General features: G+C 41.6%; 1 protein-coding gene and 1 long non-coding RNA gene across 2 annotated transcripts in view; one reads left to right on the top strand and one right to left on the bottom strand.

Moving 5' to 3' along the window:
* Positions 1-7822: 7822 nt before the first annotated feature.
* LOC146978989 (uncharacterized) lies at positions 7823-14519 on the bottom strand. The gene is made up of 4 exons (XR_015037146.1): positions 14394-14519; positions 13481-13555; positions 13212-13352; positions 7823-8120 (listed from the first exon to the last, which is right to left on the bottom strand). It is a non-coding gene; the product is annotated as an uncharacterized LOC146978989 (long non-coding RNA).
* Positions 14403-17239, top strand: part of slc25a13 (solute carrier family 25 member 13) — a 48919-nt gene continuing 46082 nt past the window's right edge. The window contains exons 1-3 of the mRNA XM_085792078.1: positions 14403-14553; positions 15741-15794; positions 15954-16096. Of these exons, the coding sequence (XP_085648204.1) occupies positions 14542-14553; positions 15741-15794; positions 15954-16096 (209 nt within the window). The 5' untranslated portion in view covers positions 14403-14541. The remainder of the gene's footprint in view (positions 14554-15740; positions 15795-15953; positions 16097-17239) is intronic.

The raw sequence follows: 17239 nt of genomic DNA, 5'->3' as shown, positions 1-17239 counted from the left end.
GTTCCTTTGCGTGTTTTTACTGACCAACTACACTGCAAATGTTAAAATAATGACATATGCAGATAAATCCTGTTGTTTATGAACCACATTAGTGTTGAAGTTTTTTTGTGTGTAGCCCACCACAATAATGCAGTGTCACTGTTCATATAATCTGAAACAAGAGCACATTTCTTCTTTAGTAAGCATTGCTGAATTAGTCATTAATTACCTTCATACCTGCACATCTTGCAGCATAACCACTGATGAAACAAAACAAACAGATATTTAAACAGTCATTACCAGAGACTGAACCCTCATCATTCTGTTTCACCCTGTTCTTACACTGCTCTTATTCTTTGATACATAGACTTAATCCAAAACATTGAAGTTGGAAGATGACAGGCAGGTGTTCCAAGTCAACACGACCTTCCTGTGTTTGGTAGCTTGTTATCTGGCTCTGACACATTGTGCATTTATTTTAGAGTGCATGAATTTTGCGTGGTATCACAATAATATCCAGGGATATTAGTGATCCTTCTGTTGCAGCCATACTTGTATGTGTGTGTGAATATGTATGGCTCTGTTTGTAGAGATGTCTGAGACAAAGAAAATGCACCTAAGCTAAGGCACACTGGAAGTACACACAATGCCAACAAGTATGTGTAAGTGTTTGTGATGCATGCTACGCACATACAGAGGCAGTTCCTCTGCACTGTGCTGTATAACATCCCCCTTCCCTCTCAGCCCCACAGCGCTGGGCCGAGTCCCTGAAGGAGAGATTATCCACTGCCGTGTTTGTCAGAGGCAGGGAGGGGGTCTCAGCATGGGGTCTCCCAGCCTGCCTTGCCTGGGCCTGCCCCTACTGCCAGCCAGGCCCTTCTCTTCCGCTTGGCACAGCGGGGACTCTGGTACTGAACCAGAGGCCAATTTATCCCTGCCACACTCCCTCGGCAAAATGATTTCTCTCAGTGTTTTGTCGACTCTCAGTCCCAGGGTCCTAATGAGGTGAAATGGATGCTAGTAAGACCGAGGCTACAAGAGCAGTTTTCAGCCTGAAAACAACATCTATCTTTTGCCTGCACAAGTGGAAACTTAACCCAAATGCATTCACTCAAGTACAGTATTTTCATACAATTTTTGTACTAGAGTATTTCCATGTTGTGCAGCTTCTAATCATCTTTGGAGAAAATCTTAATGGACCATTGGATTATATGGACTGAAACCCTCTAATGGACTATAGTTACCCAGTTTATGTAGTTATATAGCCTACTGTATACGAAACACTTGAAGCTATTATACTACTGTTGTGGAAGTAGACTATGTTACCACTTATTACAAGGAGAATACCAATCACAGTAAATTTCCACCACACTACAGTTGAGCATATTCTGAAGATATTTCTGTACATAATTGAGTCATATAAATACTATTTTCCTAAAACATGCTATAATCTGTCATTGCAAGAGTAAATTTATACATTAACACTAGTATAAATCCCTTAAACAATATTTAATGAAAGTTATTCCTTTAATGCCTTGCTTCAGAAGAGTAAAACCCAAGTATGTATGAAGTGGTTAGATGATGTTTCTATCATCATAATAAATACTATAACATGTTAGAAAAATTGAATGCGTCAGTGCTTTCATCTAAGTATTTATAGACTGATGATTTTTATATTTAAAATATTTTTATACCACTGTGTGTTGCCTGTGGGTTGCCAATCTTTCTAGCTTTTGTACTTCCCCCATTACCAGCACTCCTTTCTGTTTTGCATCCGCTTTATATTTGGAAACAGTCGTCCTGCACTTGAGCGTTTTGCTCAGATTTTGGCATTAAAAGCTGGAAAAGGTAGAAGTGGAAATCTGTTTGCTCAGGTCAAGCGTTTAAATGTTGGCAACTGAAAGCATGCTGACAAGTCTGTCGTTCTCTTCTGGGAAAATACACAATCCCTGTTTACGACTAGTTATTATCTCAATCAGCTCCATATCACAGCCCAACAGCTCTCCTGAGTGCACAGCCCATATTGTGTTTGAATGATGGGGACCCAACTCCTACTGATACACACGTATACCAGTAGAAAATAAACATTTTATTGGCATGCACTGCGGGACATAAGGGTTACATGTTCACCAACTGAACTCAAAGAGCTCTGACTCATACATATGGGATACTCAGATCTGTTTATGCCCTTGAAACTAGGGGCCCTGGGCCAGATGATTATTCTAAGGGTTGGGAAGTCAGTGAAGTGAGAGAATCGTTAAGTGAGAGCAACAGAGGAGGACCTGTGACCATTTTGTTTGTGCTGAGAGCGTAAGATTGGTCCCTTGTGTTTGACGCTGCGAGGGCCTTGATGGGCCCTCAATATTCAACCGCACACAGATCGCCAGGCTTTTCAGTGTCTCTGCAGAAGTTGGTCTTTGAACCCATTTAATCATGACTTTAATTTGTGTGAGCGTTTTTGTTGTTCTGTCATGACCCACATCATTCATCTTGACATGTATTGACTGATTGGGAGAGAACTGAATAAAAATCTGCTAGATTAGTATATTTTGATATCATTCAAAGGCTGCATTTTAAATCTTTTAAACAGTGGATTACTTTTTAAAAAGAGCGATCCCGTTTCCTTACGCAACTAATGGAAAGTCTGGCCTTCAAACAGAAATCCGAAACACCTGTATCACTTTCACCAGATTTCTTTCTGGATCACTTAGATTGGAAACTACTGAATGCAGCAAATTCTGCAAACGGGATTGTTGTCTCTCTGAAAGCACCGATTCCTTGAAAAGCATTTTCTTATTTGCAAATCGTTTTCTCCTGGCCCACGCAGTTCTGAGACCACATGACTTCATGCAGCCGAGCAGTCAATGGAACTGTGGCAAGCACTATTTCATAATACTTCATGTTGGGAGATGGCAGATCCATTGTTCTCCAGGCCCACGAGCCTGTGGGCGAGAGCCCCTGCTGTGTCTACACTGAAGAAACACACCAGCCTCCTAGGCTATATTTTCCTCTCTTTTCTACAGACACTGGAGGCTACTGTGACCATAACTCTCCCCACTGCTGCAGGCCCTGCTCTCTCTGCTTCTCTACTCTCCAAACCCTCCACCGCCGAGCCAGGGTGAAGACGAAGCCGCCGCTGCACAGCTAGGAAGCATGCAGCTGCTACTATAATAGCCCTAATTGCACGTTTCTTTTGTTGGGCTGAAATTAGCGGTGGGGCTACAATACTACTACTAAAACCCCCAAAAACCTCCAAGTAAAGATGGAGGGGAGAGAGTTAAAAAAAAAAAAAAGACACTCAGGGGTGCGTTCACCAGAGAGACTGCCAAGCCACTGCCGAATGGCCCACACCTGCACGCTCGCACCCCCGCTAAAGTAAACACAGATAATAAGGTATAATTACTTTTGAAAATAATAACGAGGAGCAACCCTCCAGACCCCCCTGCTCCCACTGACAAAGGGCTGCCTGTTTATTGTGGGAGGTGAAACAGCCCCAAAGGACGTTGGCGAGTGCCCTATCAAAAGACCCGAGGGCCCTACTGAGGGTCCCTTATAGGACAGCCATCAGTGTCAAGGAGGACTGAGGCTTTTATGTCTCTTCTACCCTAACTGCCTCAATTAACCAGTATGGATTGACCGCAGACTACTTTTTCAGCTCCATTCATTCTCATCAAAATGATCCTATGTTGTCTTGAGTAGTCTCCCCCCCTTTTTTTGGGGGGGAGGGATCAGAAGGAACACATCCAAAATTATACCAACAATGTGATGTGCGGTGTAAAATAAAGGTTTAACCTCTATGTATGTAAAACAAAGACTAGATTAATACAATGTAAAAATGCAGATGTAATGTGGATGTTAAGGATTCAAGGTTTTCCATACTCATGAATGTTCTCTCTGGAAAGCTGCAATTTAATAGGACAATTATGTTGGGTTGAGTCCACATGAAGCCAGGAGATCACTGATAGCTTATAGCTGAATACTGTCAACTAATCATAGTCATGTTTAGCTACACCAGGAACCACAAAGAAAATAAAGTGTTATGTTAGAACAAAAGTGATGAGCATATCAATGCTGCTAATATCTGTCTGAAGCTACATTCAGCTGATGGTTAGCTTAGCTTAGCATACATGGTCACAGCCAAATAACATCCTGTAAAATGGTGCATTGTCATTTCTTTTCACACATCAGTTTATGATTTTAATATTTCAATGAGCAGTTCTGACAGAGCCATGCTAGCGATCTGCTCCTGAGGTTTCAATATTTGTGCTTAATTTCACAAACTGCTGTAGCTTCATATGTCCCAGTCATTATTACTTTACATCACTGACCAAATAGGTGTGTGTTCTCCAAGATGTTGCTATTTCTTTAACTACCTTTCCGTCATCATGTGTGTTTAAGGTTGCATTTGCCCCGTGTTAAAACAAGCTCTGTCACCGCAGATTCAGTTCATCATTCATATCTGAAGCCGCAAAAATCAAATTCCCTTTTAATCCAAAAATAAATGCATGAAGTTGACACATCTAGTATTGATCTCAAGAAAAGTTAAGATGTTTCCACACTATGAAGTAACCATCAAACAACATACTTTGACCCAAAATTTCATACTTGTGGTTGAGGGGAACATAAATGTCCAAAATGGAAATATTTCACTCCACCTAGTTACACATACAACCAACAGATACAATATCTGGATTATATTTCAAGCTTTCCTATGTGTTTTTATGAGAGCCATCACAGCTCGGCTGAAAATGAGGATAAACTCATCCAAACATGTGAACATGACACTGGATAGTTCACACAGTATGGGATCACGCAGCGGCCTCACTGTCACTTAAACCTGTCCAGATTTTAACCTGATCTGACATGTTGGCACACAGAAAGAAACAGATGGGTATGTTTCAGTTTACCGCTATCCCTGGTGCTTGAGTCACTATGAAAACACAAGACTCTGGTTTGATGTCAGGGCCGATTATGAGTCCCTGTCTCAGCCGCGCAGTTTATGACACGATCCATCTCACAGGACTTTGACAGATAAATGTATAATTTCACAAGTATGAAAAATGGAGCACAGAGAATAGTGCCCTGCAAAGCCAAGACCAGAATATGACTTATTATTATCATACCATAAATACAACATTTTGGGGGTTAACCAGATTGTAGATTTACAAGAACTAAAACAGGTAGGTTAGAAGACAAAGTGTGAATAGCTCATATAATAATAACAACTCAGCCATAGTTGGTCTAAGCCAAGGTTTTTATGTTGATGGAAAATATAGCCTACTCTGATGCTCCAACATGTTTACAACAGATTGTAGTAAATTTAATAATAGCCCAAAGAAAAAAGTCAAAAAGTAGCATGGACTGCAGTCATGTGGTGAGTTAGCCCTATAGTGAATAATATTTTACTCACTTTTTGTATGTTCTGCATTTCCCCAGTTTATGTCGACGCTCCAACATCATAGTAATTTGTTGTTTTTTTTACTCAACATAAAAGCACAAGCAAAATCTAATCAGTGTAGGCCTAAATGTAACTTGCAGCCTCTAATCTCATTGAATTGAAATGCTAAAGTTACACTTACATCACATATTCAAACAAGAAACATTTTTGTTGCTGCATTTTCCATATTAGATTGCTCAAACCTAAATTCTGGTATCAAACTATTGCATATCTAAGGTCTGTGGCAATCATTCTGTGAAAAATTAAGGTTTTACAACAGTGTGGGTAATATTGTCTTCAAGCTTCTACCCCTTTTTTTGGCTCAGCGTTGTACTGCTCTTTGCTTTTTCTGGGGAAAACAGGTAGTTAGACAACAAAACCTAACAAAACCAATACTGCGTTATTCATCCACAAACCACCCAATTCAATCACAAACCAGGCTGATAGCCTACACCGTATAATAGCACACATGACTGAAGTAGAAACTCTCACTGAGTAAATGTTTTGCATCGATTTAACACAAGTCTTGGTGGAGTCCAGTACTTTTACCAACACAATGGAGGGATAATAGCTGCTGTGGGTCTAATGTAAAGTGAATCAGTGTTGCATGTGAGTCATCCTCATGCCATCATTAAATCACAATGTGCAACCGAGCCAAATGGCCCTGCGAGGATGGCAGCGTGTTTTTAACTGTGACGTCTGGTAACAACACCCCCTGCAGAGTTTCCTTCCCGTATGCCCATGATACCTGGCAATTAGGGAGTTTGTTTTCTATTTTTACTCCTGATTTTTTAGCCCTCGTCCCCTCCCAAACCTCCAATATTTGAACACAGTGGATCAGCCATCCACCTGTCCTGCTGCACTTAAAAGCATTGGACAGTGAAGGAAGAGAAATTAACAGGGGGGACAATTTAGACACCGGAGAGGCTTTTTTCCGCCAGAGCAATAAAGCACACTTGATGTTATTATCATCTCTGGTGAATTATCAGGCCTCTGATAATTGTAATTAATCAATCATCAGACTCACTCATGCACTCCCATGAAACCCAGCATCACTGTAGATCAACCTGAGCAGTGTTGACCTATGAGAAATCAATGTGCAGCCATGATTCAAGGCAATAGCTAAAGCTTCTTTCACTTGGATCAAGTAATTAGAGCATGGTTAATTACACGCCACAGTATCTGCATCATAACTACACGAGGGAGGGAAACAATTGCAGGAAAAAGTCCATTAAAGACCTTTAACATTGCACAGTCCAATTCAAGTGAACATAAAAAGGTTGCAGGACGAATGCATCCCCTCAATTCGCATCGATCACTCTCACCACATTCAACCAAAAACCCTCACCACTTCACTGTGTGGCCGGCGTTCAAAACAATAGCACATGCTTAAAAAGAGAGTACAGTGACAGACAAACTCGTAAAATAGGACATAACATTCTTTCCCTCTCTCTGTTACTGTCTTTGCCTTTCATCACTCTCTTTCTTGCTTGCACACACACACACACACACACACACACACACACACACACACACACACACACACACACACACACACACACGCCTGGAAAGGCTGGGTGGGAGGCCTTGGCCCAGACACAGTCAACTGGTCCCAGTCCCAACAAGGAAACAATTAATCATGTGTGAGCGGCTGTCTGAGTGTCTGCTCTCTGGACAACAACAACACTCAGCCATTTATCTCCCCTCAAGGCAGGACAGCGAGCCAGCACACCACGCAGGCATGCACTCTCTCATCCTCACACACACACACACACACACACACACACATGCACACACACACAGATGTGGAAGAACAAAAGTGCACAGACTCAGTTACATTCAAATGTACAAGAATGCACACATGTAAAGTGCATAAACACATGCACATAGGACAGCAGATATGAATGACATTTGGCAAAGCAGCACTCGTGCGCGCACACACACACTCACGCGCAGGTGCTGGCTGTTTTGTCATCCTAATCAGATAGATGTCAGCACTTCCTAATGGCCATGTTGACATATACAGGAGCTACATATTGTTGGCTCGCTACAAATCTCTGAGATCAAAGACAGACTAAAACAACTCAACTTTGTTTCATAATTCATCTGAGAGTGGCGACTTCTACCTCGGGTGCCTTTGATAATTCAAAGTCTGTTTGCTGTTCAATTGGCAAAAACAGAATGGAAGGACTGGCTTATTTTTCTTGCGCTCTTCTGAGGTGATGGAGCAAAGTTGAGTTGACAGTCATTTCATTTCAGGAAATTTAGTCCTCTCTAATTTAACTCTTGGTCTTCCGATGTGGCAAGGCGGGTTAGGAGTGAGCAAAAACAGGCGAGACTCGGTGGAATGAAATAGGAAATTTGTCGTTTATTCCTCATTGCTGCATCTACCTCAGACGGGCACGTGCGCGTGGTGGGGGTGGAGTGCATGGGGTACCCGTGCATTTGCACTGGTTTAAAAGTGTGTATCTGTGCATGTGTGCATCTGTATATGTGTCAGTGCATGTCCAGTGCTTTGAAAAAAACAGAGGGGGCTCTAAACTTCAAGTGGAGCAAACAAAGAGGCCGGTGTGTGTTTCAGGATGGGGCATCTGGATGGCATCAGGAGAGCCTGGCAGATTGGTAGTGACACAGGTTACTCCCGAGGTCCCTGGTGAGAAACATTTCGCTGCAGTCCGCGTTGGAAAAGAAGTTTTGAGTGCTACTGCAAAAAAAACACATCTGCATTTCAGTGTTTCCATGCAGCTAGTTTTCTTTATTGCATCATCATCACATCAAATTGTTATACTGAATTTGAAGTTATTATGGAGTTAGATTTGATGCATGATGTATTGGAGAAAATCAACTGGTGAGTGGCAAATGAAACTTGTTAGCCTAGCTTAGCACAAAGACTAAACGGGGGTAATCAGCGATCCTAGCTCTTCTCAACAGGCCTATCACTTACCAGCACCTCTGAAACTTATCCATACATTTTTTTTATATTGTCGTTGATCTGTATAAAACTGCAGTGTAAAAACAACACATTGTGTTTTAACCAGGGTTATGAGCTGGACTATTTCTTGGCTGAAAGCTGTAATTTTTTGGGTGACTTGTTGACAAGTGGCTGTTGGCTGTAGCTTCATATTTACAGGGCAGGACATGAGAATAGTATCAATCTTCTCGTCTCACTCAAGGCAGCGAAAAAAAAAAAAAAAAAACGCACTTCGAAAAACGTCAAACGATTCCTTTAAAAGAGGACAGACATGACTGACTGGCAGGTATTTATCCTATAGAGAGGAACCACGAGCAGGGTGGCAGCTCTGCATCTTCAATCAAGTGCACTGCTGCGGTGGAGAGCTGGTCCAACTAATGTATAAAGGAAGTCACACAAAAATGTAATCACGCCGTTCATGTTAGTGTAAAACTTCCTGCACCGACTTGAACTTCAATTAAGTCATTTAGACAAATGCGACCATCACTCTCTCACTCCCTCCTTTTCTCTCTCTCAGTCCAGGTGGCAGTTTGACAGGAAGAGGAACAGGAAAGGACTTAAAGATTTGCTGCTGCTCTCACTCTCCTTCAAACGCAAAAATGCCCCCCCCCCCCCCTGATCATTTCCCACAATGCTCCATGCACTGAGGCCTCTGTGATCAGTGGTTATGAGAAAGCGCAGAAATCTGACAGACAACTGCGAGAAAGAGAGAGAAAAAAAAGAGGTAAGCCTCCTCTTTTTCCGTTTCTACCACCTACTCCCCCGCCCTCACTCACTCCCTCAGCCTGGTCGCTCTGCGTTTGCGGGAAGCATCTGGGTTCATTTATCCCAAAAAGCCAGGCAGGCTGGAGGACCCCCGTGCCCTCTCTGGTTGCAGGGTCCGAGCATGCTTCAGTGTGGGTCCTTGTTGTTGTGGGAGAGGAGGAGGCCTGTCTGGACCGTCTCAAAGCTCCCATCCTCCCTCACCCTCCCAGATGCCCTTAAGCATGGTTAGTGTAGCGTTTCATCAGAACTGAAAGATACTAAACAGATTCATCCAGAAGCTACAGAGAAGACAAGCCCGCCTGGAGGGTTTTTGGGAGAGTTTCATGGGCACATGGAAAAGAGAGGGAGAGTGTGGACATGAAGCAAAGCTGGTGCTTCAAATAAACGTGTGTAGGTGGGGCTGATATTAACTGTCTTACATGTTTATGGATGCCCACGTCGACATTTGCATAATGTGACAAGCGGATGTACACTGCATCCGAAAGTGTGCACGCACAGGAAATGCACTCGCATGTCTCAGGACCACAGGTGAACTGAATGAGGCGTCCATTCAGCCCCTACTGTTTGGTCTAATCCACAGTCAGCTCCACGCCAAACGTCAGTCCAAGTTATCAAACGGCACAGCTGAATGGAAGCAGAGTGAGTCTGGCTGGTTACTTAAAGTCACTGAGAAGTTATTCAAACACCCAGTTATTATGGTGTAAACAAAGGCGGCTTGTCACACACTATTACAGATATGGTGTTTACAAGAATGCCACTTTAATGCAGTGCACACTATGTATGGTGATTAAGGATAGTGTTTGACAACCAACTGATTGGAGAAATGAAAGTAGATTATAAGAGGCATTGTTTTGTTGTTAGACAGGCAGCATAGAGAGAGACGGCTCCCCTATATGAATGATAAAGGAAGGACATGATGGCTTTTATGTATTAGCACAAATAATGCTTTTCTTATGGAGGAGTAAGTAGGCTAAACCAGAAAGACGTATGAAAGAAGCAGAAAATAGAAGCACTTCTTTGCTTTGTCAGTGCAGCATATTAGATGGATTACAAGGCTGATTTCATAAGAATGGCTTCCCCATTCAGTTTTCTCCCATCCCCTCTATTCTTGCCACCTCCTTGTCTTTTATTCAAAACAGATTTGTCTAAGTCATCCCACACTATCTGAGTAGTCTGTCTACTTTGTGGGTTTTTTTTTTTTTTTTTTTTTTTGGTGGGTCCCCTAAGTTATAAAATTCCTGCTTTGGCAAGTGTGAAGTTTGCAATGGTTTGTCTTTGCACAATGGGTGTTTTCATCTCAGAGTTTCAAACGCTGAGCACAACTGGAACGACTTTGGCATCAATCTTGGTTCTCACATGAAACATAGTTAATTAGAGGGGGAAATAAAATGGCTATAATCAAGTGGTTGCAGGTTTGTAGCCACTATGTGTCCATCATCAGCAGTCATGTGTCCTGCTGATGTGTCATTGAGCAAGACATTTAACTTCTCAGGCATGACAGGTCTAAATAAGAAGAGCGTTTGAAACTTTAAAAAACAACCAAAAAGTGAAAAGAGAAAGAGGGTGGAGGTTATGTCAGGGTCATAACCAGGGTCAACTTGAAACACATAAATTCAGAATTTGACAGTTATATGAAAAACTTTCTTCTCCACTTTTAAATGCTTTTACTTTTATATAATATTTCTGCTCTGTGTGCAAACCGAGTGAAATAAATCAAAGTCAATAACAAGGGGTCATAATTCTGTCTGTCCATAACATTATATGGCAAATTTGGTCATAGAAAACATATTTCCCTGGTTTATACAAAACTCTGAAACTTAATGGTCATATTCTGCCTATTTATCTCGCTGTCCACAAACCCCATGAGAAGACCAAGACCAAAATTGTACATCTTTTATTCACTCACTCACCACAGCACTCACAGCACCAAACTAATTCCGTTCCTACTGAAAATGGGTCACAAATATCGCGTCGCTTTATGAAATTAGAAAGATAAAAGGCTGGGCACTACCAGTTTTCAGCAAACATTACTCAAACAAAAGTAAGAACTGGACCTGACCTCAAATATCAGCTGCGGATGAGGAGTTTTGTTCAGGAGATTAACAAGTGTTTTTGATGAGGACGATATTCAGCAGCAGGTGAATACACTTTTCATGTCCTGATGAGTATTCAAAGCAGCAGCAGGGTGTATGCAGGTTATGGCATTTCAAAATTAGAAAAGTTAAAATGTAATATTCCACTCTGATTGTTTCTGTCTTTAGCTTCAGGCTCATGTGTTAGCTGCTTAAATTCCCAGTGGTGCTCAAGAGACTGTCCATCTCTTAACATGTTTGTTTAATAATTCACAAGCAACAACACAGAGACATGTAGCCCTCATTTATAATGCATTATCGAAACCAAGTATGACTTTATTGATCTCCTGAGGTAATTTCTGTATCAAAGACATCGCAGGCCTGTTGGTCACTGCGCAGACTCAGACTAAAGATTTTGAATCTAAACTTATGAAGCAGCAGAAAAAGAATGAGTGAGAAACTTTCCTGCCCTCCCTATTCATGTCTTTGGGATCAAGTTTGTAAAATGCTCCTTTTCTTTCAGTTCACATTCACTATTGTGCTTCCACAGTGTATAATAATGTAAAGTCATGTAATAATGAGTCATTAACTTTACAGTTTTTTCTATCTTGTCTGTATCATTTTGAATATAAACTGTTATAAAGGTTTACTGTACCTAAAAAAATATGTTTTCGTTTCAGACAGATGAAACAAAACAACACATTTTAAGATAATTCAGTGCAATAAAATATTACAGTGCAACTTGCCAATGACCCACGCACTCTTTGCTAAATTTGTTTTGTCAGTAAGTGACAGATCAATATACCTTCATAGTTTCAGAGTTTTCTTTCTCATTTTATGTCTTTTTGGCTTTGTGTCTCCATACAGTGTTAAAATTTTCTAAAAATAAAAAAAACAAAAAGACAAAACTGGGAATACTGAGAGTGACGGTGTTCCAGAGCAGTCAGAAACAGGACAAAGCCATTGCCACAAGCGGCCTTCTTTTTCAGGTCAAAAATGTCTTACAAATTTGAATCTCATTACCATGTCATGAATACGTCTTTGGGAATCCATTAAGGCATTTCCTGCCTAAAAATACAATAAGAATTCACATTCAACCCTAAAAAGAATAGAAAGTGTGGGGAATGAGAATAAAGCCCCAGTGAGAACATTACTGTAAATCTGTTTTAGTCCTTTCAGTCCACTTAAGAAATGGCAGAAAAAGAGAGAGAGAGGGAGAGATGTGAGTGACTGACAGATGATAGCAATAAAAGTAAGAACAAACTGGCCATTTTAGTGCGGTAGAGCCATTTGAGAAGGGATTATTAACTTGTCAGCATTTCAAACTGAGACACAACTTTTTCTCCTCCAAAACACATCCCCATGTCTGTGTTACTTTTATTAGAAAGTCTTTAAACCTTTTGACCCCAGAGGCCTCCGTTATTGGCTGTTAATAGGGACACACTGGTCAGTGGGGAGGCCCTAAGTGCCCTATTAATCATTTGTTTAGAGCTCGGGCCTATTTTGGACGCTCTGTGTTTAGTGTGGGTTAAAAATAGAAGGGGGTGAATTGAGACAGCCGTCCGCCACTCATCGCTCAAGCTGTCAGGACACGTGGGCCCTTGGGGACGCGGGCAGGAGACCCCTAAAGCCATGGAAGTTGAAAGGTCATGAAGGTTTATCATTATTACCCACTTACTCTGTGGCGGCTGACAGAAACATTGTTGGTTTGATTGCTAAAAATAGAGAGCTTCATGTCAGAGTCGCTAGACATCGTAGTTTATATGCCTCAAGAAAATTTTCAGATCATGAATAATACAAGAGCAAAGCAAATGCTGCTACATGCTTCCTACACTAAATGCCACAAGTAAGAGTTGTTTGCTGGCAGATTGACAGTGATGGGAAATAAAATGTCATGGGATCAAATCATTAATCTTGTCAAATATTGTCATATGACAGGAGAAAATACAGGTGTGGAGATTGCATCTGCTGATAAAACATTACTTACAGCCATTTTTCCAATAAGCGATGGACTCAGTGCTGTCAATATTTGGAGGGGATGCGAGGTATGCCCTGGCGAAGGCCATTTTGCGAGGAGCAGAGAGCCTGCTGGGAAAAATACAGTGGTTCATGCTGGGTCTCCGGGAAGCTGAAAAGCCACCAGCAAAAAGCTATGAATTATTCTGAGCGCAAAATACATTTTCTTTGAAGACTGTCGGGCCATTAGAGCCCTTTTGCTCCCTTTTAAATTGTTTTTATGCTGTGAGTAATGTTAACCTTTGCTTTTGTAGTCATGAAATTCTCTCTGCACCTTTTTCCCTCCCGGCACAAAGCACAGATGGGCTGGAAAAGCTGGAAATAAAGTATAGGAACCATTTACTGTGTGAGGAAAGAAGAGGCGTCAGGAAGGAAGTAAGACGTTTATACTGACGTCAACAGGCATATGTTCTTTAGTACAGTAGAGACTCTGTGCATAACAATAAACTGCCACAAAACAACTATATTTCATGTACATAAAAGACCAGAGTGAATACTGCAGCAAAAACTTTGAGGTTGATGGAGGATGAAAATAATTTTACAACACTACCACAGGAGGTATAATTAAGCCCTACAACAACACATGCACTGTTGAGTATGAATTAAAAAAAAAAAAAAAAAATTAAGTGGTCCAGTTATGTATTATTTTTATGCTGTAGGCTATATTATACATGTATATATTTTTGCAGGTTATGATGAGACCAACTACAGGCTGTCACTGTATCCATCCATGCTGACACTGTTTTAAATCTATGCATAAATATACAGAATATGCAGCATTTGAGATATTACAGGAAACTATCAAAAGAAAAGTGTTTTCAAACAGGACAATTTAAATTGCACAACTTATTCCAGTCTAAGCTAACTGTGTCTAAGCATTAAGCAGGTGGATCTGGGTAGTAAAGGAAATATTTAAGAAAAAAAAACAATTTAGGGTTGGGACTTTGTATCATATACAGTGTTCACTACTGCATTAAACATCAGGGATGTCCCCAGTTTGACTGCTACCACTTAAGTCAGTAAAAAAAGAAAAAAGGGAGTCATGTGTCCTGCAACACCTAGGATAAGTTACATGACATTTTAAAAAGTTGAATAGACACACACAGAGAGACATTAATAGACTGAATGGATTTGACATGCACAAGCCACTGACCAGTTGACCTCTCGTGCCCCGCACCACGTGCACAGCTGATCCTCTCTCATCCTCCTTTTCACTGCACCGGCGCGTGATCTGATCTCCATGGGAACGTCGTCACGCAGGAGGAAGTGAACGGGACTATTTGACGGTGAGCTTGCTTAGCATGGCAGCAAAGGTAAGCAGCTGATGAGTTTTTCCATATCACCTCTCTCCCCCCTCCTCTCCCTCTCTCCTCTCCGGTGATGCAGTCTGCTGTCCGGCTCCCCGGAGCTCTGCGGCCGGCAGCGGGGCAGCGGGCAGCAGGCAGCGGGGCAGCGGGCAGCAGGCAGCAGGCTGTCTGCCCCGGAGGACTCGCTCTCCACCGGTTAGCCTATTAAGAGGATGTGCTAGAGGTTAACACTGACCGTACGGCAATGACATTGAGGCTTTACTACAGCCGGTTAGCTAGTCCATGTAGCTGTCCATTTGGCTGTTAATGCACCTGAGTTAAAGTGACTGAGCTGTCGTCTGAAAAAAATGATGCGAAGTGCACCGGTGATACAGCTTCTTCCTGTCCCTCCCAGCCCCGGGCCACAGCTCCTCTACCTGCTGCTGTCTGCTCAGTCTGTTGTACTCACCGGTAACCTTGGTTAGCTCCATGCTACATGTTGTGGCATCCTGTGTTTAACTATCTGCAGGTGCAGAAGTTTCCTCAGGCTTTAGGTGGTGGTGGGCTGCCGCCATTGTTTGTTTGCAATCAAACTGGTTCAGTTTACACTCTAGTGCACTCACGCCAACTTTTAACATGATTAATAGCACAATTTTTGACAGCTGTTTTTTGTTAAGTTGTTTTTTTGGTAAAGTTATAACAAAAGCATCATCCTCTCTCTGCAGTGGTTTCCAAACAGAGGTCTGGGACCCCTCATTGGGCCACAGGATAAATCTGAGGGGTCAAGAGCAGGTTGATGAGAGCAGAGCATTAAACACCTCTCCTATACTAGATTAAGTTTGTGACATGGACATAGATAATCTCCTTACCTTTCACTGGGGTTTTAAAATGCACAAACTGGTTCTTCCTCACAACCTGCTCACGTTTACAAAAGGAGTCAGAAGCTTGATGAAAAAGCTAGCTGTGAACCTCCAGTGGGGTTTTTCTTTTGAATCCCTGAATGGTTTGACATCAGCTAATAGTATGAAAAATTATTCCTCACCAGCCACCATGCCAACCTGTGACAAGAGGTCAGAAAAAGACCAAACTTTCTATTGAGAGGAGTCACTGTTCTTCAGTGTTATTCAAAGTGTGGTGTTGATACAAAGTGGCTTGTTGTGTTTACTCATTGTGGATGAAAGTTGCATTCACCAAATTCACTTATTCTTTTGCAGGCAATTCTGCCAAAGAGGGCCGACCCCACTGAGTTGAAAGCCATTTTTGAAAAGGTAGGACTTTACCCAGATGCTTTTGTTTTCCTTCTTGTGTTTCCCTCCTTATAAAAGAAGCTTTTCATTCATCGTTCAATTTATGTTTGTTTCTCTTATTCAAAAAACTCTAAAGCTCAGCATCTGCCCTCCCGTCTCCACCTGCTTTTCTCTTTACAGTATGCCAGCATTAAGAAGAACGATGAGCACTTCATGTCACCGCAGGATTTTGTGAGCCGTTTCCTCCATGCCCACACAGACATCCGGCTGTCGGATGAGGCCACAACGCTGCTGGCTGGAGTGGTGGACCAGAAGAAAGATGGGTAAGGTGTCCTAACATTATATGATGTGATGTTTCACACATTCAGATCCTGTTACACTTTGAATTGTCTTTTCTGACTAGATGTGATAGATACAAAGCAAAAATAGCAGTAGCTTTTTTTTTTTTTTTTCAAAATGATAAAATTAGAGTCTCATGAGGATTGACATCACCAGTCTTTGAAAATATCTCTGGTAAATCTCAGCTCATCTGACTGTGAAATGTCTATGCTGATCCTCTCATTATGCCACAAATTCATCTACTCTCATTGATATTAAGCCACCTATTAAGTAAGCTTATGACAGACTTATCAAAGCTATCACTATCTCCATTATGTGTCTCTTTGATCTTGTATAACTACCTTTCTAGTATTGTTTTGCATTGTATGAACAGATTTATGTTGTACTGAATCCTTTGGTGTAAAAAAATCACTGAAGGATGCTCATACTTGAATTATATAGCAAATAGACATCAAACCACCAAAGGCCCCTTTCAGGTGTTTCCTTCTTTGTAGATACACCCCCAGTTTCACACTTACTCCTCCCCCCATCTCCATCGCTCCCGTTTTTTTACATTAATATGTATGTATTTAATGATACATAATGATGGGTAATAAAATGTTAGGGTAAGTCAAAAAAGATATAACAAAAAAAAAACCCTACATCGCCATGGTAACCACCTGGGCTTCTACAAAGAGCAAAGTGCACATGGCTGTGTAGTTTCATGTTATTACATCTGCTTTAAGGTGTGTGTGTGTGTGTGTAGTGTGTGTGTATGTACAGGGGATGGTGAGATGGAGTAGTGGGGGTTTTGGAATTGGAAAAAGAGAGAGCAAGGCACATGCACGCAGAAACACACACACGCACACACACACGTGCACTATAATTGCCCATGCTATTCAGGATCACTCTGTTGCATTGTGTAGCTTTGGAGCAGGATAAATGGTGGCCGTGGCATCAGGGTAAATCTATTAGGAACCCATGGCCCAGGCTTTGTATCTAAACCTCATTTTGGTTTTGTGGAGGGGAATGGAAATTATATGGGGGCAAAACAGAAAAAAAAAAAAAGTTTTTTTTTTTTTTTTTCCATTTTTAAATGTCTGTTCTCCCGAATAATGTTTAGACCTTCGTTCAGATGCAATCCATTT

Source organism: Trachurus japonicus, chromosome 11 (assembly GCF_045865225.1).
Source record: "Trachurus japonicus isolate A0001 chromosome 11, Traja_1.0".
NCBI lineage: Eukaryota > Metazoa > Chordata > Actinopteri > Carangiformes > Carangidae > Trachurus > Trachurus japonicus.
The sequence above is the reverse complement of the archived record's forward strand: the minus strand, read 5'-3'. Positions and strand labels throughout refer to the sequence as shown.